At 37.5% G+C, this 23,908-nt stretch overlaps 2 protein-coding genes, 1 long non-coding RNA gene and 1 pseudogene across 3 annotated transcripts; 3 read left to right on the forward strand and 1 right to left on the reverse strand.

Annotated features, from left to right (window-relative positions):
• Positions 1-52: 52 nt before the first annotated feature.
• Positions 53-11,387, forward strand: LOC118405314 (annotated as a pseudogene).
• A 711-nt stretch (positions 11,388-12,098) lies between these two features.
• Positions 12,099-18,865, forward strand: LOC118405309 (guanidinoacetate N-methyltransferase A-like). Its single transcript, XM_035804756.1, has 5 exons — positions 12,099-12,522; positions 14,524-14,669; positions 15,480-15,543; positions 16,377-16,555; positions 17,910-18,865. Exons 1-5 carry the CDS (start codon positions 12,342-12,344, stop codon positions 18,048-18,050), a joined length of 711 nt encoding a protein of 236 aa, XP_035660649.1. The 5' UTR covers positions 12,099-12,341; the 3' UTR covers positions 18,051-18,865.
• Positions 12,342-18,050, forward strand: LOC118406015 (guanidinoacetate N-methyltransferase A-like). The gene is made up of 5 exons (XM_035805870.1): positions 12,342-12,522; positions 14,524-14,669; positions 15,480-15,543; positions 16,377-16,555; positions 17,910-18,050. The coding sequence occupies exons 1-5, from the start codon at positions 12,342-12,344 to the stop codon at positions 18,048-18,050; spliced, it is 711 nt and encodes a 236-aa protein (XP_035661763.1).
• A 469-nt stretch (positions 18,866-19,334) lies between the features above and the next one.
• On the reverse strand, positions 19,335-21,216 carry LOC118405325. Its single transcript, XR_004829884.1, has 3 exons — positions 20,959-21,216; positions 20,527-20,589; positions 19,335-20,152 (listed from the first exon to the last, which is right to left on the reverse strand). It is a non-coding gene; the product is annotated as an uncharacterized LOC118405325 (long non-coding RNA).
• Between the last annotated feature and the right edge of the window lie 2,692 nt (positions 21,217-23,908).

Genomic DNA, 23,908 nt, shown 5'->3' on the forward strand with positions numbered 1-23,908 from the left:
TTGTTGCCTTTCATTGCCTCTTTACTTTCCGCAAGCTACCCGTGCTGAGAAGAAGGACCAGGTCTAACGGCGGCTAACGTTGATAGACACCGCCACTCGTAGTGTGCTGGGAAGATGATCTTGTCTCGACAAGCACACAGATATGTATCGGCCCATATCGCATGTAGCATCGCTGTACAAAAAATCACCAATAACTATGACTACCATTGTGTTAATAACTTTTTTTGTTTACGTGTGATATGGAAAGAGGCCTCGGATATTTAGTACATAGATATTTATGCTAAAACTTGATGATGTGCTTGCCGGGTATGTGGACGCCGCCATTAAACCACTGAGCAGAAGTGATGGTCTGCCGCGTGGTCGGCGTCATTTCCAACATGCCTCAACTTTCAGTAATAATAATAACCTACGAGCTGCGAGATTTGTTAGTTGAACTGGCGGGTTGAACGTTTGGAAGTTGTGATTTAGCTGAACTAGGAATTTGATTTGTCGAGTTAATGTTCGATTCTACGGGCTGACCGGGGTGCCTGTGAGTATGTCCACTTTCCCCGAGAGCTGTACCAAGGACTGCCCTAATATAAAGAACGTCCCGTTTCTATGATGACTGTCCCCTTAAATGTCGAGGACTGCTATCTTTTGTTAAAGATTATACAAATTCCCGAGGATTGTCCCCAATCCATTGGTCCTGGTGATCGAAGATCTAGTTAGTAGCATCAAAGATGCGTTTACAGTTAGTTGCATAATGAACGGATACGTATACAGTCAGTTGCATAATTTTCGGATACGATTACAGTTAGTTGCGTAATGATTGAATATACTTTTACAGTTAGTTGGTATGAAGCCAAGTGTGCTGTCCCTTGCATTGAAGCTACGTTTTCAGTCAGTGATGGCTTTGCTCAGATTCGCTACCGGAGGGAGAAAGCTTGCTTATGGTATTTTCGGAAAGAACGTGTTACCGGCGTTCCAAGGTCTTGGACAGAAGAGTTTAAAGAGACAGATAAGGTATGTACGCATCGTGACGTATATCTTAATCCATTATCTTGAATGGAGCCTTTTTGGAACCGCAATAAGTTTTGACAACCAAACTAACAGATTCGTGTATTTTGAAACGATTTTTTTAATTGGGCAATATGACTTTTAGGTCGTTGAGTTTGATAGGGGGTCTATCTAGGTTGGTTTCAGGTGCAAACAACAGATCTGCATACATAAGCAGTACAGTAATTACTTCTTATGTTGAATGCTGATACTTTTTGCTGTTCATGTGCTAAAACATATGGCTAAGAATAAAAGTGTTTTTAAGACAGCAAAAGTGCCTGTATAATTCACTTGTTCAACAGTTTCACAAGGTACGGAGGGGGAAATTTTTTCTGTCTATTGGAATGGCATGGAGCTGTCTTCACTTTCTGTTCGTACGAGTGCTCCGGACGAAATTTTCACCCCTTAACTTTTGAAACAATCCCCTAAGCTTGCCTTCACAGTTGTTCTTTCCTGTATTCCAGTGATGTTAGTCCGAGGTTAAAGGACATGTGCACAACCAGTGTAGGAGTTCCTCTGGGTCTTTAGAAGAAATAAAGTTCATTAAAGGCCTTTCCCACCATCTCCTGAGCTTGAAGGTCCCAATGTAAGTTGTTGGGACAGAGAACATTGAAATAGGAAGCGCTAGCTACCGTTGTGTTTTCAATGTGCAATGGTGGCATGGGTTTTATGTCCATAGTGAGGCATTCAGAACCGTTCAGGTTGAGGTGTCTTTTTGACCATTAGCATAGCTGATCTAAATTGGATTGTAGGTTAGATAATTGCTAAAGTCGTCTCGTCTACGTATTTCCACACTGGGTTGGTGGTTTCACACATAGCGTCGTCGGTAAGGACGAGAAATGAGATCGGGCCAAGCAGTGCACCCTGCGCAAGTGCACATTTCAGACGTCTCCACTTTGAGAGAGATCCACTATAATACACGCGTTGATTCATGTCGGAAATAAAGTTGGCTACCCAAAGTACAAATGCTGGTTGAAATTAAATCTCGAACAGTGTGACAAGTACAGTATGGTGGTAGACTCCTTTAAACACATTGGTGGCGTCGCTTAGCTCTTTATGTAATTTTGCCGTTTTTAATTTATAACGGGAATATCGTGCAAAACATTGAAGTATGACCAACAGTAGTACACATAAAACGTAAAAGTGTTCTTTTTTATTATATCCATTGAGTACTGTACATGCATTTAATTTCGCGGGGATTTAATTTCGCGGTGGGGGATAAAATGACTTTTCGCGGCGTTTTCAAGTGCGCGGTAGCACCATGCACTCTTACTGCGATGGAAATGTTCTCGGTGGTTTTAAGTTCGCGGCGAAGCGGTCACCGCGGAAACCGCGAACATCAAACCACCGCGACAGTTTCTGCATTTACATTACTCTATCAGATCGGCCGCGTACCGCGTCTTTACTGAGATACCCCACCAAACAAGGCAGGGGGGAAGTTAACACTTACCAAGGGGGCAATCGTTTGCTGCAACAGCTTAGCCCTAGATAGAACAGTTCGAAGAATAATGCAAGATCAAATGTTAACTTGTGACATCCCGGCATGGAAGACCCCCATTCCTCGCCTTATTAGCTCATCACGTGGTATCTAATAGTTGTTTGATTACTATCGGTTTTCTGATAGTTTGCACAGCATAAATGGCCGTTACAGACCGTAGGGCATTGACGTGAATGACCCAGAATCAAGGAAATGCCAAATAAATATTACAAGCCAAAAATAACCACACAGCGACTTGGCAGCTTTTTATGGTAGTGTAAATCCAACAATTGTATATCATTGGCACTTCTCCCACGAAGTGGCCTTGAATGTCGTCTGGGTAACAACAGCTGCGAGATAACGACAGCTGCAATTTCTGTTTGTGTTCCACGACGTGTAAAAATTTAATCCAGCTTTGCTTTCAAGTGGTACACTTAATTCGTAAACATTCTATCATCAGCTTTGCTGAATTGTATTCTGCCTTTTTTTTTGCGTCTTCCTCTTTTGCTCTTAGTGCAAGTTTCACAACCTGACCATCAGGTCACTAGTTACGTTATGCAGCTGCAAAGAACATTTCAGAAATGTATTTAAATATTATCATATAGCTAAGCGCCGCGGACCAATTGGAAGGCCCCGTTCCATGTTGGTTATATTGCCGTAACACACAGATTCAGGCCAGCTTTGTGTGTATCGCTCCTTTTGATTTGTCAGAATTTGCAACGACACCGATTGGTGTCGATTTGCTGCGTTTACTCGGTGGTTTTATTCGGCGGTTATAGCAAAGGCCCTTATGAAATTATATACACCGAGAAACAGGCGTGTCATTAACCCTTAATTCAATAATTAAATTTGACGATATCTTAGTCAGCGGTAGATACACGTGCTGTTTTTTTTGTATTTTGTAAATATTTTTTTTTTCTTGTCGTAGTGGACATGTTTCTATGGTTAGTCGGAACTTCCTGACGCTAAAAGACTTCACTCCGTCCGAGATTCAACAGCTCTTGTGGACGGCTGCAGACCTGAAGACCAGGATTAAAAGAAATGGGGAGGTAACGCGTACATTTTTCTTCCTTTTGTACTATAACATTTGGTCTGGAAACAGACAAATCTTGCTTTTTATTCAAATACAATTTAATCTCTACATCTCGATAAAAAAGAGAAATACCTTTGACTGACATCTATCACTCTTTTTCTGCGTCATTACAAATGCACTTAATTAAACGATTCATATACGAGTACATCTAACTAGAAAAAGCAGTTGTAAAGGGAAGGTTTGTATCAATATTGTTTACCCGGGTGTCTAACAGTTGCAGACGTAACCCATGCTTTACGCCTCAATGAAAAGGCAAAATTAAGATAAAGTAGATGGATGATGTGTTTTGGACAAAAAAGGGCTGATATATATTTACATCGACAATATCAGAAAGCTGACTGCTAAACAAGTATATAATTGAATAAAAGTACCGAACTAACATTTGTTTTTCAATATGAAAACAAACTTTTTAAATACAAGAAAATAACCTAATATGTTACTCAAGTAAGTAGAAACTAGAGTTCCGGGACCTCATGCCTTCGACGAATGGTTTGAATCTTTTTTCGAGTGAATTATTTACATTTTCCCATGTTATTATGCCAATAAGGTCATGATTTTTCGTAATTTGTCTCGGTTGATCATCCTCTGTATCACAGAGGTACAAGTCCAAAGTACAAAAGTCGCATCGTATCAGAGGCCGAGGTTAAAGGACCTATGTCGTGTTTCCTAAATAATTATGTAAATATTAATACCATTTGCATAATTTATGTCTAATAATGTTCAACTTCACTAAGCTTCATAATAAAACATTGAATTTTCCATAATTCACTACTATGGAATTATAATAATTTCTCACCAATTATGCAAATCAGGTCGTTATTTGCATAATAAATGTGTATCAATATTTTTTGTCTTTCTTAGTTACGCAGGTGGCAAGTTTGAGAGCCATCTAATGGAATTCAGTGGATTTCAAACTTTCCTAATTGATCATGCAAATTAGCTTTTGATTTGCAAAATAAGTATTTCATTTTGTAATTTATCACTTGGCTATCTACATATAAAAGTCCTTATGATCCGTCAACACGTTCAAAGTTTGAAACGAAATCGGCGCCTGCAGTGCAAAAACGCAGATGATATGGTTAATATAACAAAGTTTGGAGGTTTCCGCTACAGTAAATAACAGCAGTTCCACAAGACTGTTGCGCTTGAAATCTGCAATACATCGTAACACACTATTTCATACATCTCCTTACAAACTTACATTTTTCCCATCAGCTCTACACACCCTTAGTGGGCAAGTATGCTGCTCTTATATTCCAGAAGAGAAGTACCAGGACTAGGCTGTCAACTGAGACAGGTAAGCTGTTTTAAAAATAACTTATATGAAAATGATGATAATTTATGTTATGTATCTGTTCGTCATCAAAAGCTCCAAAAAGTAGAATAAATATAAACAGACTTATCAACATCATTCCTCCTAATTTCGAGGTGCAGCCAGCGCACTTTATTTTCCAGGATTCCATTTTTCTCAGGGTTGAGATACGTTCATGTCCTTCTATTTTTTTCTAAACTCTATAGTACGTATACAGTGATTGGACGGGAAATCCTTGTCTAGGCCTAAAAGTAAGAAGGTTGTCGATTGGGTCTCTGCTAAGTGCCACATGACCGCGAGACTTATTTCACGACATTTCGTGGTGACAAAGGATTGATTCATCATTGTATATTATTCGTTATGTGCTACCTCAACTACGCGCAACATCTTCGTGTAAGTGCCATTGTTGGGTGCCGTATCGTATTGTGCTAATAACCCTCGATTCTGACCTATTAAAATATTTATTCAATGCATGTGTTTTGTATTGGTTTCTTTTCTACTGAGAGATTTTCAAATTCTATGTACTGGGTAAAGGATGGACTTGGTGATCCTAGCATCTATGTCATGGCCAATAAAATGATTGGAGTATTTTCCTGTATAGTTTGTGTTTATGCACATTTGAAACTCCTCAAGTCGACTTTGCCGGTATTCTATAATGCCACCCTATCACTGCAGGTGTTAGCTTACTTGGTGGGAAGTCATATTTCCTGTCCCCGGATGACATACACCTGGGCGTGAATGAAACCGTCAAGGACTCTGCCAAGTAAGAATATTGTCTTTGCCAGCATGTTTTTAAAATATCGATAGACATCAATAATAAGAATTGTTATCTAATTTACATAATTATTGATATATTGTTATAATAGTCTTGAATAGAAAACATTAATTCTTGTGACATTTGGCAGCGACATTGACGGTAAGTTGAGCAGACAGACGTGATTTATGCAAATTGGGGTCTCATTTACATACATTATAAGATAATGCTACAATAGCTTTCTTTGGTAAGACTTTCATACTTAGAACACATTGTTATTTAGAACACATTGTTATTTAGAACACATTGTTATTTAGAACACATTGTTATTTAGAACACATTGTTATTTAGGTATAGGAGATGATGAACTGATGTATTTTATGCAAATGAGGACCTCATTTGTATAATCAATGAGAAACATGTATAATAGGTTCCTCGTAATAAGAACTGGCCTTTCTTGTTTACAGCAATGCGCTACAAACATCCATCTCGTAAAACAATCTTCATACATACAGCCAGGTGAATAGAAAGAATACAAATACAACAGACCTACAAAAACAATTATCAACACTTAAAAGCAATAAAAAGCAAAAGTTATTATTGTAACTAGGACCATTAATATTTGCAGGGTCTTGTCAGGGTATGTGGACCTCATACTTGCCAGAATGTGTAAACATGAGGATGTTGAGGCACTGGCTGAAGAAGGAAGTGTCCCTATTGTTAACGCTCTGTCCGAACTCTACCATCCACTACAGATCCTAGCGGACTTTCAAACACTACAGGTATAACAAACACTCTTTCTACATGTGCGTGGACCCTGTGCTAGTTATTGTTAATGCTTTTAGAGTGTAGAATTTTTCAAACTGTGTTAAGGCTACACCATGTGTTTTGGATGCACTATATGTTGTGGTTACACCACGTAATAGGGTTACACCATGTGTTGGTGTGACACTATGTGTTGATGTTATACTGTGTGTACGGGTTACACCGTACGTGTGAACAAACTCAATATTTGATTTAAAAAAAAATGCAGAAAATGTAAATTTCAAGGCCTTATTTATACAAGAAAACAATTCTGCTAAAATGTCTTTTATATCAGTGTGGTGAAGCACCGCGCTCGCATGGTGGATCCCAGGTAAATGGACACGAATGGCGTAACATGTTTTTCTCGTGCACGCCTTGGTATGGAAGGTGAAACTTTGTTACCCAAAATATCTATTTTGTCTCGTACACGAAGGGTCATTTTGGCAACCTGAGAGGCTTGACTGTTGCCTGGGTGGGAGACGGCAACAACATCATCCACTCCTTCATGATGGCGGCTCCAAAGCTGGGTGTTAACCTGAAAATCGCATGCCCAAAGGTACTGTGTTCAGCAATAAAAACACATAACAACGGGATGCCAGAACAGGAAAAATAAACTAACATATACTATGTGGAACTAATTTAATATCATAACGATACAAAACGTTCTGCTTGGATGACGGGGATATATATATATATATATATATATATTATAATATATATATATTTATTGTATATAAAGGGACGCTATTGATTTTCCTCTAGTTTCTTTATCTATTTATATCTATTTAAAGAGCAAATTTAAAATGCTTTCTTCTGATACGTGTTTTTTTTTAAATTTGTGTTTGGTACTTCAGTACCACTTCCGCCCTAGCGCGCTTTAATAAAACACAAAAAAACTAGTTGGGTGCAATTTTTTTTCTTTTTTTTACCTCCACGTGATAGTCATAGTACAATCGTATATGGCACTAATAATTCGAACAAATCTATATTATCTCTATTTTATATCTTAGTTCATAGCTGCCCAATGGTAATACGGCCTCATACTGCATTATCCAATGGAGAAAACCGTTTGGCAACGTTAATCATATTAGTATGTATTTGGATATCTTGAATTTAATATACATGTATATGGCCTGTAGGGGTATGAAACCTGACCGAAGGTGACAAAATATGCAGAAGAGATTGCCAAACAGGTAAGGGGTTCGCATCGACGATTTACTTTGTAACACCTGATACAAACATGCTGAGTTAAGAATGTTTAAGTGGTTTGCGTCAGAAATGTCCGTCACAGACTCTTCTGATGGACTATTCCTGCTCTATCAGCTGTTTGGATCTTTGCAGAACAAAGATATTAATGTGATGCAACAGCTAATACCGTATCAATACAGAGAAAGCCTGGTTGACTACCGTAAAATAAATTCTTCCCCCTTTATTCGAATATATTGAGATTCAAATAACAGTTACATGTGTAGCCTAATGTTCCCACATTTCGTCTGATTATTACCAAGTACGAGACCGAGATTTACCACACAAACGACCCGAGGGAGGCGTGTGAAGGGGCCAATGCCATTGTGGCAGACAGAAGGAGAAAAAACGGTATCGGACCAAGGCAGGAAACAATGAAGACACTTATGGCTTTTGAGGAGTACCGAGTCACTCATAAGGTAAGGTTTACATTCTCCAAGAATCTTAAATATTGATGCAAATAAGTCAATTAGCTCATGTGTGTGTGTGTAAGAATGTTCTAATACAAATCTACTTCTAAGATAGTAACTTAATGGCATTCTTCGAATTGTGCAACTGTCTTTTGAACCCGAAATCATTGTTGTGGGTCTTTTTTTTTCTTTAACGCCATTACGTAAAATCTGATATAAGAAAATATTGATGCACATGACCGTATATTATGGAGAACACTACTCTTTGGCTAGTACTAGGGGTTACTAACAAGTAGTAGCTTATAGATCAATATTTTAGTTTTAAAATCAATATCATAAAGTTTACTGTGGCCATTCGTCAAAGAGAAGTCACTCAAGGAACCGGATATGATTTTAAAAATGGTCACTTGTTTCAGAGAGCTACGTGTATCTTGCGTAAGTGACATTTAGCAAATCTCCATATGTTAACTATGAATAGAGAAATAAAGGAGGCGTAGGTGATTTTATACAGTCCAATAGGGAATAAATAAAAGACAAATACAATTTTGATGGGAATGAGTCATTTAGCTCTTGATGCTTCAGCTACTTCTGTATAGGCTATAAACTTTCAATTCCAAGAAAAAATCTGGACACCAAGTACAGATAACAGAATGATGGTGTTTTTTACGACTCCTCTTACCAATAGCAACATCAATTACATCGAAATGAAGCCATAGAATGATGTCGTCATTTCTAAGATACTAGTTGGGATCCGACATCTTTGAAGTTTCAAAAATCCATTTCTTGTAGCAAGTTTGTTGGCTCTAGCGTAGGCCGTTCTGGCGCTATGCGACATGGAAGTTGGCGTAGGTCTAAAAAGCTTCCCCGCCCTTGCTTCTGTTGCCAGTAACAACATCAATGCCATTGAAATGACGTCATAAAATGATGTCATATCTAAGATACTAAGATACCTGGTCTTAATAGGGTTACAATTAGATGTCTCTACGACGAAAAGTCTGCAGAATTGATATTCATGCTCAGGGTCCCAGCATTCTTGCTCAGGTTCCCAGAATTCTGCAGAATTGGCCTTCTTCATGCAGCCATCTAATTGCAACATATATATTCATAATCAGTTGATATATCATAACTACAAATATCATCTGGTCAATCTATTTTAAAAAGTTTTCTGGAGTTAAAGTGTTCGTCTGGAATTATAGTGTTGCCTGCTCTATGTGTTCTTGTCCTTGCAGTTAGCGGAGGTGGCAGCTAAGGACTGGGTGTTTCTTCACTGCCTGCCCAGGAAGCAGGAGGAAGTTGACGATGCTGTGTTCTATAGCGACCGGTCACTGGTCTGGAAAGAGGCTGAGAACAGGAAGTGGACTGTAATGGTAAGTATTAATGGTGCGTAAGGCTGCTAGTTTAGCCCGTTTGTTTGCCTTCTACAAGAGAAGCTCCTCCATGGAGTTCTAAAAATTATTTGTATTCATAGTGCGTAGAGCTCGCTCCATGGTGCTGGATGGCTGTACGACCAACCTACATGGAGGACCTCACCTCCATGGAGGTTGCTCGTGATGCCTCTATTGTACATTTGAGGATCCTCATCCTTTTCTTTCGGACCAGCAGCTTTCAGAATAGGCCAACGAAAGCTTTGGAGAGCCAAATTGCAGAGCATAGGATAAAGCAGGACTCGTTTGTCCGGATTGAATGCACCCAAATACGTTTTATATAAGCATGCGGGGAAATCTAATGTTCTCTTTATGTAGAAACTCCGCATACCCAAGACACCTTCGGTTGCTCCTAACTAGTGGTTCGTACCCAATCATATATTCAGGTTCAGGTCCGGATTCAGGTTCAGCAGTTCAGGTTTAGGTCCGGATTTTATTTCTATGGAAGGTTTTAGATAGTTAAGAACAAAAAAATGACAGATAGCTTTTTGTAAGTCCGAACTTGGCTCTTATAAACTAGTTTAACTGTAATATCCAACACAAGAATTGGACTCACCCAAATTTTTGACTTAACAGCACCGCTCTTTGTAAAAGAATTTACAATCCACTGCTGTTACGTCATGCAGGAAGAACACGTGACTCATTAAACAGTGGATCGTAGGTTGCAGGAAGTCTATGGCGCCAATCATTTATTGATGTGTTTATTTTACAGGCTGTTATCCTGTCACTACTGAAAGACCACGTCTGCACAACCCCGAAGCCAGACTACTAGGCGGACCTCCTGTTTTTTGTTGGATTGGCTCTGCAAAATCGGAAGACACAAACAAAATAACTGCAAATTGATATAATAACAGTATTAACATGAGAACGATGGGTGATGATTGTCTATTTCATATATGTATGCATTAGATATTTGTGTAACAAGTTCAGTGTTTTCAGCATTAATAACATTCGTTGCTTCAAAATTGTCTTCCTATAATACATAACTTTGGACGGATTGGACTGAAAATACCGTTGTTAATGATATATTCATTGATAAATAGGTTTGCCATTTTACAATATATATATAAATATATTATTTACCATGTAAGTAAATGATTATCGATGGTACCCATGTCTGTTATCACAGATAGTGCTAAACTTAAGTTGTGTTTTTTTAGCCAAGGGGTTGCCAACATGTCCATTTACGATTGTTTTAGATAAAATCATCATTTATTAAAATGGAGTTTTAAGACATTCTCAGACAAAGCCGGAAGGTCAAAATGATATTTTTACATGTACTATGCACTGCATAAAGGTATGAGATCACATTTAAGGAAAAATGCAGCTTTGACTTTCAACCATCTGTATAATGATTAAAAAAATCAAACAAAAGAATAGTAGTAAGATACCCGTGTGTTATCAATGAGGAATGGCGGGGAAAAACACCACAGTAAGTCCGGTGAAAATGTTTTTTTAACGAACTTGCTTAATGCAAGATGCATGAAGTACTGAAATAAAACTCACAACAGGTAGTTGTATCTCCTCATATGAAACAATCATATCAGTCAGCTCAAATCATCATCATCATTATCAGTTGGCTGCGGAGCAGCCGATTACAAGTTTGGTTCACGACAGCCCGTCCGCAACCAGCGCAGTAATAGCGTCAGGACTCAAGTTACCTTCCGCATCCCCCAGTAGGCTCTAGACGTACGTTAAGTAGTTGGTCTTCATGGTGTGTATTGAATGTATATCTTGGCATTACTTACATGATCGATGTGTTTTTGTTCAAAATGACTGTAGCATGATGTGACGAATCCATCTCTCTTGTTCAACATGTCCAGCTATAAAACAATTAATTCCAATCCTTATGCTTGACTAACTGACTAAGTAAGCGAAACAGGGGTTACAAAGGCTACTAGGGATGTTACTGTAACTCCTACTCTTTTTGATAAGTGTGTCGGTTTCTATAACATGCTCAAAATCAGTTGCTTTGGTTTGGATCCAGACCAAATTCCCCTTAGTTGCACCTGGCACGTTGCCATAAGATTTGTTTTGACTCATGCGGATGTCTATGGATCATTAAAAGTAAAGAAAACCACAAATCATGAAAGGTAAAGAAAAACATTAATCTTTAAAACAATTCTACACTCTCTAAATATAAGATGTTACAGCTATACAGGAGTAAACAATTGATGTATATATATAAAAGAAGTGCATATGTACATTCTTTTTAAATAATGTCCTCTTCTAAGAGAAATAAGTAGTTGCATACAGGTCACAATTCATTAACAACAGGTCATGGTTGTTATTGTAAACGGAAAACGTTTTGTAGCAGCTGCTGCTTTTATCACATTTACAACACATGAAGAGACTAACTTGTGCTAACTGCCGCTAAAGGAATGGCATGCACAAAGTAGGTATCGGTCATGCTCTAGTCATGTTCTAAGATCGGTTTCAAAACTATTTCAGGATCAAGGTCCCCTACAGAAAATATCACAAAAATTAATATCACGTTCTTTATATAGACCGCTTTATCTAACGACGGATGAGCGTCTCTTGCGCATTGTCCTGACCGTATATACACATGTATACCACTCCGGTCACGACCACAAAAAGGCAGCGCAAGAACCAATTAGACGTTTCCATCTGGCATCTAGCTGAACAACTCGTGCCTTAAAACGAAACTACCAGCAATCAATAACAGATATTTTTAAGAGAGGAAATCAGAACAAGCACCCAATAATAGTAGATTGCGAACTGTGCACGGATCTCTCTAACGCGGAGCGACTTTTCTAATGTATCAACATGACCGCCATAGAGGGTGAGCCTGTGTTTGGATCCGGAGAAGACTGCAAGCCAGCATGGACAGACGCCCCGGCGGACTACGATACGACGGACGAGCACCTGTCAATCATGGGGAAACCCGTCATGGAACGGTGGCAGACGCCTTACATGCACAAACTGGCTAAAGTCGCCAGCTGCAACGGTAGGGAAATATTCGCTTTATTCCCTGACCTAATCATCTATGGAACGGTAAATGAAGTTTTTTTATTTTGTTAGCCTGGGGGGGTATAACAGTTGCCTTAGGTCTTCATAAATACAAGCAAAATGTGCCCCTCAAATGCCAAATGCAGGAAATGAAGTTTTAGATGGTCAAGATTTTAATTTTTTTCCCCGGTCGCCCCTTGCGATGGCTTGCGCCACAGGCGCAAGCGATGCTCTGGTGCTTGTCGCCATCAAAAACATTTTCCTTTAACAGAAATTTCATTGAATTTAGCATAGTCTCCGAGGAAAGATTATCCCTCTAAATGCGGAAAACCTCATTTTTGAGGGTCATGGTTTCAGCACTTACCCGGTCCTACTAGTGCCTAGCGACGGCTTGTGCCATGGGAACTCAAAATCGGGAAAATACGTTTGGGGCGTCATTGCCCTGAAAAACTTAAGCTAAAACAATGTGAAGTTAACTAGAAAGACCATTAAATTTAGCGGCCGCTGCCTCTGTTGGATGATTCCATGTTCGCACAAAGTTTCAACAATATAGCTTCCAACTTTAGTTTTATTTTGAGTTAACATCGTACATGTATAGTGGAAAAGATCGCCATGGAACAGCCCTCCCCATCCGTGGACGCAGTAACCCACCTTTACTTAACACGTATATGCCTCACAGAATGAAAAAAAAAATGCGCTTAGGGCTTGTGCTAGGACGTCTTCCCTTGGTAACTTAGAATATTAACAAGAAATGGAATAATTCTACCATTTTTCGTGTTGCCATGGCAACGGGTTTCTGAAAAGCATATTTCATAAAGTTAACTAATTTTGGTGTAAATGATAAGATTTTCTTAACAGACTTAACTTTTTATATAACTTTTATATGTAACATATTATAACGATTCGGTATTATCAATTTATGCTAATGAGATCACGTAAGCGTTCAAAATCAAAGATTGCCTAACATATCACGATGAGATGTATAATCAGCTTATTTTTGGTCTGATTTCATCAGAAATTTGTATTTTATTGAGAAAAAATCATTTATATAAACGTTTTATATATCAATCACTGTGTTGATATTGCGACTAAAGTTCCTACCCGCATTCGTTCTTCCTTGCCGCCTTGATCCCCTGAGTATCCCAACATCTCGTATCATTGTTTTCAGTTGTGCATTTGTTCTTGGAGTGATGTTCTTGGAGTTCTTTATGAATTCCGTGGAGTATCTGAGCAGTACTCTGGTTGCCATTGTTGACCACTACTGATCTGAGATCCTAGTTCGAGAGAAAGAAGTTCAGATTGCTATTCACCAGTTCAAACAGAACACCTTCGATTTTACCATATATGACAAATACAGTCCAATGAATGATTACAAACACAGATAATTTCTTAAAAGCGCCGGCTATCTAGTGACAAAAGATATCATAACTTATATAAAATTTTATTCATGTGATTAAATAGCCGCAATGTAGCAGAAAAAAAACAGATAAATACATTATACGAATTATACAAATATTGTAACAACGTTGCAAACTAAATTTAGGAAATGTCATAAAATTCGGTGCCTATATAGTGTAAGCCGTTTAGGCGTTCTGCGACATCAAATTTGGTGCAAGCTAAACCCTCCTGTCTGAATAGTGGTAAAATTATCTAAATAATAATGCATTTCTTTAAGAATAAACTCATGATTACTTGTATATGTTTGTGTCATTTTAGTTTGCCGTATATTCTTAGCTGGTGCATAACTTCATCGACCTTTCCGATACTTTCTTTATTATATTTGACATTCCGAACAAAATTCAACTGACTTTCCTGTCATAATACACAGACATTTAATGGTTATCAGCAATGCGATTTTAATGGCCAAATAAACGCCTTATACTTACTATTAAAGGCACAGTGGTATAATGATAATATTTACTTTGAATTACTAGTTTAGCCAATACAGCATACATTTTGTTGCAAAATTGATGTTTTTGTTAATTCAATATTTCCTCAGGTGGCCGTGTCCTTGAAATCGGATTTGGCATGGCCATTGCCAGCAGCGAGATTCAGCGGCACAAAATCGATGAACACTGGATCATTGAATGTAACGACGGTGTGTTCAAGAGACTACAACAGTGGGTCAGGGAACAGAAGCACAAGGTCAGTACAAGACAAAAATATTATGTTTAGTATTATAAGTCTTAAATATTTTGCTACGAAACAGTATATCTGGAAGTCTCGAATTTTGAAACGTTGGGTCCTTTGTTGTTGGTAACGTAGTAGAATGTATTTTAGTTTTTGGAAAAAATCGTTTCGTACCATACTCCTCTTCTTGTTCCATAGTAAAGAATTGTCAAATGGGATGTTTTACAAATATAAGGCAACAGGTTTGTATAGTCAGGAAAGAAAAAGAATGATTAAAAAAAGAACTACATTTCATACAACTTTTAAGACCGATGTTTTTTTTTCTCTTTTGCTCATGGTCTTTGTGGTTTTCATATCTGAGAAATACAATCCCCAACCTTTTTTCCCTAAAGAAATGAGGTTAGCAATAACAATAGACAAAAACGATTCTACAGCAATTTATATATTTATCATTTTTCCGTGTACATGTGCGCTGCCTAAAGCATAAAGTGACATTCCCTTGTCCCTTTATTCTTTGGTTTTATATAAGTACGAGAATCGCAGCGCCAAACAGAAATGGCATGATATTTATCACGTTTGTTATGTTGATAGAGCCCAAAAGAAAAAAAAAAAAAATTGGAATGAAAGAAATTTTTGCAAAGGCTTCCTTCAAAGACTCAACTACAATATGGCCTGTTACAAAACTAGAGATTATAGACTTCTTTACGGATGTTATAGGTTCCTATGCAAAAAGATAAGCGGGCACATTTGAGGCATAAGTTCAAAATACCATTTACTTTTATTAACACCGATTAACGTGGTGTTTCCTGTTCTAAATCTCTGCAGATTTTCCCAATAAAGGGCATGTGGCAGGATGTTGTCCCAACTCTACCCGATGGACATTTTGATGGTAACTTTTTTTATTGTTTATTATGTAGTTTTTTTTTCTATTAGCAACGGACCATTGTTTGTGCAGATTGTCAGTGCGTAGAGTTCTCAATGGTAGAAAAGTATGCTTGTGTATACTTTGTCATATTTAAAACAATCGTGTAGCATATGTTCGTGGTAGGTATTCTACTACTCTATGCCACTAACGGTCAACCCTTTTAAGCCTATCCAGGCTTGTCTTTTGTGCATTCCCAGGCCAAGGGGTGGGGGCTCAATTGGCGCCACAAATTTCCGGTTCATAGAAGGTTGTTGCCTTAAGTAATGGGTGTTGCCATTTCTCCGGCGGTCGTTGCCTTTTTAACGGTCGATGCCATATCCGAGCGACCGATCTTGAATTCGTGGTATGTTCGTGAAGATTTCGTTGCCTCTCGGATTTTGCGTCCAATCTTGAATTATCCCCTGTCAAAGACATAGCAACGCAAAAATGATGTAAATTGACCGAAATTCTTCGAAATTGTTGCCAATTAGATTTAAGGAAAACTCACAAAATGCTGTGGCTTTAGCGTAAGCAGTTCTAAAGTTATGTGACATAAAAGTTGTCACAAGCCTCAACCCCCCGCCCCATCCGGTCTAAATAAGGTTATATAAGTTATATTCGGAATGCATATTTATTTATTAATTGTACCTCCCGTAAAGAATGGTAGGGAGACAAAACAGGTGATACCACCTCTGCAAGTTGTCTCCCCGCATGAACACAACATTTTTTTAAAAATTACTCGGCCTTAGGGTATCGTGTTGCATTGCAGTAATTTACGTTACCTAATGATGAAATGACTGTGTCTAACATGTTACCAGGCATTTTGTACGACACGTACCCCCTGTCTGAGGCGGAGTGGCACACCCACCAGTTTGACTTCATCGGGAAGCACGCCTGCCGGTTACTGAAGCCAGGCGGAGTTCTGACCTACTGTAACCTAACTTCATGGGGTGAACTACTAGAAAACAAGTACGACAACATTGAAACCATGTTTAAAGTAAGTTGGTAAAATTACGAAAAATCTGTCTAAGGGTATGTGTTTCAGAAAATAAAAAAATCTAAATTTACAAAATTTAAAACCCATTAACCCTATTCAGACCGGGCTTTTTTGGTCATCCCTGGACTGGGGAGGGGCGAAGGCTTTTGAGGTCAAGTCCTCTAACTCTAAAACGACGTACCGTAGGGCCACCAAGTTTTGAGGACATAATGTCGACATAACATCTGACAAGTATGTGACGTTTGACGTTACGTTGACGTAAGATGACGTAATTATGACGTCATTAATTTGATTATTTTGGCCAAACCCATGAAAAAAGGGTATTCTCAGAAAACTTTAAGTTATGGTACAAAAATGTAACAACAAGTGCCGATAACAAAATAAAAATGTTTATTACGCCTTGCGTTGCCAATAGCCACATCAATAACGTCAATATGACGTCATTAAATGACGTCATGCACATCTAAGATACGAGTTGGGCTCCGCCATATTATACCCACCACCTTGTATTTTTAAAAATACTTTTTTGGGCAACAAATAATCACAAAGTGCAATGGAAATAGACTAAATTTATTCATTTAGATGATTTTTGATGAAAAAATATCAGGTAGTTAAAAATTTTAAGGGATAATTAGTTTGTTATTCTTGATCTTGCCATTCGGTCCGCCATCTTGGATTTTGGGCTGATGACGTCATCAAATTAGCATAATTTATGTATATTTAATTATGAAAAATATGCTTAATAATATAAGATTTTATTTATGTAACAAAATCGCAGTAATATAGCAAATAAATGTGAAAAATACATTCTTAGAACCCAAAATAGCGATTTTTGGCAAAACTGCCTGTGAATAAATGGTTGCCATGGCAACAAGAAAAAATGGAAAATTTGTAAAACTTCAAACAAATTGTTGCTAACAATATTTTTCGAAAACTCACCAAATTTGGTGGCTCTAGCGTAAGCCGTTCTTGAGTTACAGGACATCAAAGTTAGCGCAGGCCTCAAAAGCCCCCCCCCCCCCGTCTAGCTTTCTCCTTTGTAAATTATTTTCAATTATGAACATTTAACTATATAAAACAACACTTAGTTATCTACAAACTACAAATCATGACGATACATCGATCATAACTTGAGTTATCTTCTTTTAAAGTCTGACACTAAACCAGTCTCTGCAGTTCCAAAACAAGCCGCTGTAAGGCCCAGATCCCTTCAATACAATCCATATTAGCATTCCCTAGTTATGCTTTCACACTTATTGTATGTAGTAAATTTACTTTTAGTAACACGATGACGTTTTTAATCGAGTAAAGTCATTATAAAAGCAGTGAAATTTCTATATGCCTTTTTTTACAGGAGACCCAGATCCCTTACCTTGAGAAAGCAGGTTTCCAGAAAAAGAACATCTCATGGGAGGTCATCTCTAACCAGCCGCCAAAAGACTCACGAAAGTACAAGTTCCCACTTATGCTTGCACCTAAGTGTATTAAGACTTAAAAAACAAAATCATATCATAGCCTTAAGTTTGTTTCTGTTCGTAATAGAAAGACTTAGAAAACCAAATTAGTTCATAGCCTTTGTTTTAAGCTCGTAATAGAAGCATTTCTAAATCATTGGGACCTTTATTTCTTTTACGTCTGATACATGGTATGGTTACGAAAAACATGTTTTCCTTTCATTGTTGCAAATGCTTTCAATCAAATGCTTTGATGATTCTGGTCATCTTTTTATTTTTTCTGTTCGTGTCAGGTGTAATGTCTTGTAGCGTAAAAGAAGGTGTAATGTCTTGTAGCGTAAAAGAACATTATGATTTGATAATATGTATGAAAACCGCTCTTGCATCGATATCAAGCATACCGTAAATCATCCAAAGTACCTGGAAAAAAAACTTTTTTTTCATTTTCCCGCGCTCGCATCAGTTTATAGGTTCCCAGAAGATGATTTTCATATAATCAAATCAAGATAGCATAATATTGAAAACTTGGAAGGCATGTTATACTAGTGAACACGCTCGAGTATGGTAATGACCAATCGCCGACGTGGCGAGAATTGTTTGCATTTAAGAATTCTGTAGTAGCCGTGTTAACGTAAAGCCGATACACATTCAGCCAAATACATCTTAAACTTGGTCCGCATTAGTTTGTTTCTGAAGGCAAAATTCTTTGTACACAACCAAGTGCTTTATTAAAATATGTTTCAGTTACCACCTGACACCTTTATCTCTGTTCCAAACATTAAGTATCTATATAAATAAATATATAGTCAATGTTAGATAACAATGAAAAATTAACGGTAGAATTATATATGTCAAACAATTCCTGCCGACGTACCTACTTAACATCATATAGATGTATATCAACCGTTGGAAATATTCTTTATAGTGAATTTTTACCATGATAATGCTAGTAAAATCTATCTGCCATTAAAATTCTAAGACAAATTTTCACCTTATTCTTATGTAGTCTTCAAATCATTCTTTTTACCTAGCAAACTAGAGAACTTACTTAATTATACTTACTAAGGCATAATTAATTATCCTTGTAAATACCATTAAATTATTATTTCCTAGAAAAAAATAATCCACCACTACTATTACAAAGAACACTGGAGATATCGAGTATTCGGTCAGACAGGTCAACATCAAATTTAGAATGACAACATTAATTAACGAGAGCTATAGTATTAACGAAGCACACATTGTATCATTTACAACAGTCGGTCAATAAAGTTCTATATACGGGAATATCAGTTTATTATACAATGTTTCAAAAATAAACGTACATAGCTACATGTAACGGTAGATGGATTTCAACTTGGGCTTATGCTGTTAGTTAATTGAGTAACATCACATGTTTTTGTGTGTGAAGTCAAGGAGTTATTCCAGTCCTAATATTGAAGTAAACATGGTGGACCTAATCAAACGTCACATTGTCATCTGTAAAAGTTTTTACCGGACATACGCACAGCACCAACTCTGGCTTCCTTTAAAAGCCTCTTAAAGTACCGGAAATGACCGAAATGAATGGACTCAAATTATGTCTCTCGCTATTATTTGTACCATGTGTGTAAACATGTGTACATTGGCTTACAAGACGTCTTAGGACTTTAAACTGTATCTATGTTATATACGTTGTTGGACCCTAGCCTCTTCCCTCATGGCCTCAATGACCTCACGACAAATCCCAACAAGAAAACTTGACCCCAATTGAAACCTTTCATTTTGATTATCTGGTTACTTATGGTAGATCAAAAACAAGTTCCTGAAATGGTAACGTGTACGCGTCCCTGCCATCTTTACTATCTATGTCATGTTCTTCCAACCAAGACGTCCTTGCTTGGCCTCTACCATTTATTGTACATGTAGACGGACAAGAGTCACTAACGATACTTGACGATGCGTCTAATTGAGGATAATTAATATATTCCCTGTCTTCGTAGATTTCTGATTGGTCAGTTACAGTGTCTATTACATCTCGCGAAGACTGTGAATCAACGCTGACGCGTGAGGCGAGCGGGTCTGCAGAATACCGGTCTTCGGAGTCTAAAGAAAGTTGTGACAGTCGTCGACTGGCTACTTCATCCAGTTTCTTCAAGTGTACCTACAGTGGTATTAAAACAATGAATTAATAAAGATATAGATGAAAGGAACGCCAGAAGGTGAATATGTCACTATCTTGCTACTAGACACCATTAGACTACATTTTTAACAATCTTTTTTTTTGTAATTTTGGTATCGTTATAACATAAAACCAACGTCGCAATGTAATGACCCCCCAGGCAAGGGTATGCCAAAAGAACCCAGGCGGGGTAGGTGAAGTTGGCGGAAAATGACCAATCAATCCCAAAGAGCAATATACTGTGCAACATAGGCTAGTCGACATCCAGAACTTAACATATAGCCGAAGAAGCACGCCCAAACTTTATCAACTTTAACATATGATTACAGATAAAACCATTAGAATTTGATTCTTACTCTAGGCAACTTCTTCCATTGTAAGAGTGCTCTACGGTGTTAAGACCTTCGCCCCTTTCGACTCTGTGAAGAAACAAGAGTACTATGTAAAGAACGTGCACGCTTCAATTATTAAAACGGTTTTAAGTATAACGAACGTTCTGAATGTAATTATATGTTAACAGTAATTATATGTTAACTTTACTCAGAGACATATACTATATCCAGCAACACATGTTATTTATAAAAAAAATGTGGGGAAGCTTTCCGTAAAAAAAAAAAGCTAAATCTGCTATAAAAATCGTATCAGTATCAAAGCAACAATGAGGCATATGTAGGATGGTTACATATAGGTGATGTATTGTAATAATGAGTATATGTAGCTTGTGTTGTTTTCTAGCATACTTATGAAACATAACGCATTGCCCCAGTGCCGCATTATTTCTGACATACCTTAGAGATGAGCCGCACAAAGATGACGATCAGGACAATCTTCAGTGGCTGGACAATGATAATATCTGTCAGGAAGGACACGAGGAAGGCGAACAGCCAAGCCTCGGCCTTCCTTCTACCGTACTGAACACCGTACAGCAGTGTGAAGAAGGCCGACAGAGTAACTATGGCAAAGACCAGGCTGGAACACAACAAACATAGGGTGTTATATGGAGTTTCTATAATTAGTACTACATGTATTACAAGCTAACACACGTACCAAACGGCGTAGGGGACTATCCGTGTGTATGGATCAATTCAACATATCCCAGGATGCAGCTTACGCTTTTCAGTACAAATCTGGTGTGTTACTTCTTGAGGCTGATACGGTGCGTTTTAGTCTTTGACAAAAATCAAATTTATTACAAAGGTAGAACAAGATGGTGAAAATATTATGCATGAAAAAATCATCTTAGGTTTAAATACGAGTTTACAAGTCGAAACTGTAACAGCAAATCAACTATTACGCCAAAAATTATATTACACCGAACAACCTTTTGAGTGTGCTTACACTGTAAAACAATGCGACTACGGTGGTAGAAGGCAACGACCTTTTTTTAAAGACGGACATAAGCAGTACCCATCTTTGTTGGGGGAAGGGGGTGTCTGGTCGGAAACATTGCCGTGGTCTTGTATATGTGACAGGGTGGTTTAAGGGAAATAATTACCAAGGAATTATTATCAATTATTACCAGGGCTATCGTTGACTTATTGCGACGAACACAATGTATGTCAGGTTTCTAAAAAAACTATATATATATATATATATATATATATATATATATATATATATATATATATATATATATATATATATATACACATTGACTTACCAATAAACACAGACCACCAAGGAAGGCACCCCTCAGTATCAGCTCATAATAATCTTCTTTCCTAAAGAGTATATTGTAGAAGTAATAGAAAATTTAACACGATGTCAACAAAAGTTGTATTATAATAACTTTATTAGAGACGAAATGGCAACCATGTATGTAATCATAACCACCATTTTTGTCCCATGTAAGTATACGCTTAGGAGGGCCGTAATAATGCTAAAGTTTACAATTTCTTATTTGTAACCTTTTTTTTTTTATTTAAAAGGAATGGGAACTTCTACTGTAGCCTCTCAATGTTTTTTTTCACAGATATGGAGACAATTTTTCACTGAGCCCAAGTGTAATTGAATTGAAAAACAGAAAAACTTATTATTGAATATCTATTATTAGTACTATTGGTGTAGAGCGTCATTTCCTCATATTTTGGCATTGTCTATGATCATTAAACAAAAATCATCCACACCATTGACGAGGCTATGTATGTGTGTGTGTGTGTGTGTTTGTGTGTGTGCCTGTCTGTGTATGTGTGCGTGTGTTTTTCTGTGTGTGCGTGTCTGTGTGTTAATGTATGTATGTATGTAGTGTGTGTTTCTGTGTGCGTGTGTATGTGTAAGGGTGTGTGTGTGTGTGTGTATGCGCGCGCGCGTGTGTGTGTGTGTGTATGTGTGTGCGTGTGTGTGTGTGTGTGTGTGCGCGATCAGCGAACTGAGGTAAGATGTTGCTTTTGTTAGGGATGTTGCTGAAAACATATAAAAATGTTAACATAAAGCGTCACATGCAGATATCGATTTAATTTATTACAAACGCACCTGTTTTCGGGTTAATTTGCTCCATTTTCCCCCCGCCGTCCTCCGGTAGCGATGACGTGCTTTCAGTTTCTGATGTGTTGCAAGTGGTTTCAATACATACGACACTTTTCTTTTTCGTTTTATAATAGTTACCAAATGACTGAAAATCCCCCGATCGAATTATTTTGTCAATATTATTCGTTTTCTGTCTTTTTGACGATATGTTGCGGAAGATTTAGACAAGGACAACATTTGGTGGAAAAGCGATCAGAGTGCACATCAGTCCTAGAAACACCTGCAAGGTAAATATTATAAAATATTATTTTTTTTAAATAAAGAAAGATGCTGTCTTCTACTTTCAGTAATGACATAACTTTTAAACAAAAAATAGGCTAGGCACTGCAACATGTTTCTGCCCGAAAAAAATCCAAGTAAATGGTAGAAAAATAGCAGAAATACATATCACAAGAATATTATACAGAATCGAAAACAATAATCATTTTTGACTACATGTTAGGTTTTCTCTCTTTTCTGTAAACACAGAAAAAAGAAACATCAAAGACAAGATTTGCATTATTCGTACGAATGTCGTAGAAATCACCAACATAAATCAGTCTGGGATAGTCGTGTGTATGCCTTTACAACATCTTATTGCCTTGCTACTTAACCCTCAAACACCCGAGTGGGGTCCATTTGGACCCCAGGCGTACATTTTAAAGTGCCATTTGAACATTTTTGATCTGAAGAAAAAATCCTTCCGTGACTTTGTCAGTCAATATGTCTTATACCTTCTCCTAAGTTTTCGCAAAGATTGGTACAATAATGTGGAAATTATAAAGAAAGTTTGTGTTCAGTCCCTCTGGGGTCCAAACGGACCCCAGCAAAAATGTGCAGTTTTTAAAACAAACTTTGGAGGCTAACTCCTTAACCACTTACAGTATGACTACCAAACTTTTTTAGACAATAATAAGAATGTAAACCGAAATCATCACATACATTTCTGTGTCATCAACGTGTAATGTGACGACATTATGACGTCATTTGCCTATTCAGGGCGGCCACCTTGGATTTTGACCAATGACGTCATGAAATTAGCATAAATTATAAATTTTAAGTCATGAATATTGCATTGAATTTCATAGAATTTAATTGTTGTCAGAAAACAGGTGTAGTTTACCAAGAAAACCTTGTTTTTATTGAAATTGTCAAATTTTGGCAAAAATATGCCTGTTAGAATATGGTTGCCATGGCAACCCCCAAAAATGATAAACTTACTTTATTGACTAA

The sequence above is a fragment of the Branchiostoma floridae genome, chromosome 18 (genome assembly GCF_000003815.2).
Source record: "Branchiostoma floridae strain S238N-H82 chromosome 18, Bfl_VNyyK, whole genome shotgun sequence".
Taxonomy (NCBI): domain Eukaryota; kingdom Metazoa; phylum Chordata; class Leptocardii; order Amphioxiformes; family Branchiostomatidae; genus Branchiostoma; species Branchiostoma floridae.

What these genes read in the sequence shown, in the direction of transcription:
- LOC118405309 (XM_035804756.1), top strand. Translation starts at nt 12,342, where the DNA reads ATGACCGCCATAGAGGGTGAGCCTGTGTTTGGATCCGGAGAAGACTGC. An exon ending in TAAAGTCGCCAGCTGCAACG is followed by an intron (nt 12,523 to 14,523) that starts GTAGGGAAATAT and finishes ATATTTCCTCAG; the next exon opens with GTGGCCGTGTCCTTGAAATC. An exon ending in ACCCGATGGACATTTTGATG is followed by an intron (nt 15,544 to 16,376) that starts GTAACTTTTTTT and finishes ACATGTTACCAG; the next exon opens with GCATTTTGTACGACACGTAC.
- LOC118406015 (XM_035805870.1), top strand. Translation starts at nt 12,342, where the DNA reads ATGACCGCCATAGAGGGTGAGCCTGTGTTTGGATCCGGAGAAGACTGC. An exon ending in TCAGGGAACAGAAGCACAAG is followed by an intron (nt 14,670 to 15,479) that starts GTCAGTACAAGA and finishes AAATCTCTGCAG; the next exon opens with ATTTTCCCAATAAAGGGCAT. An exon ending in ACATTGAAACCATGTTTAAA is followed by an intron (nt 16,556 to 17,909) that starts GTAAGTTGGTAA and finishes CTTTTTTTACAG; the next exon opens with GAGACCCAGATCCCTTACCT.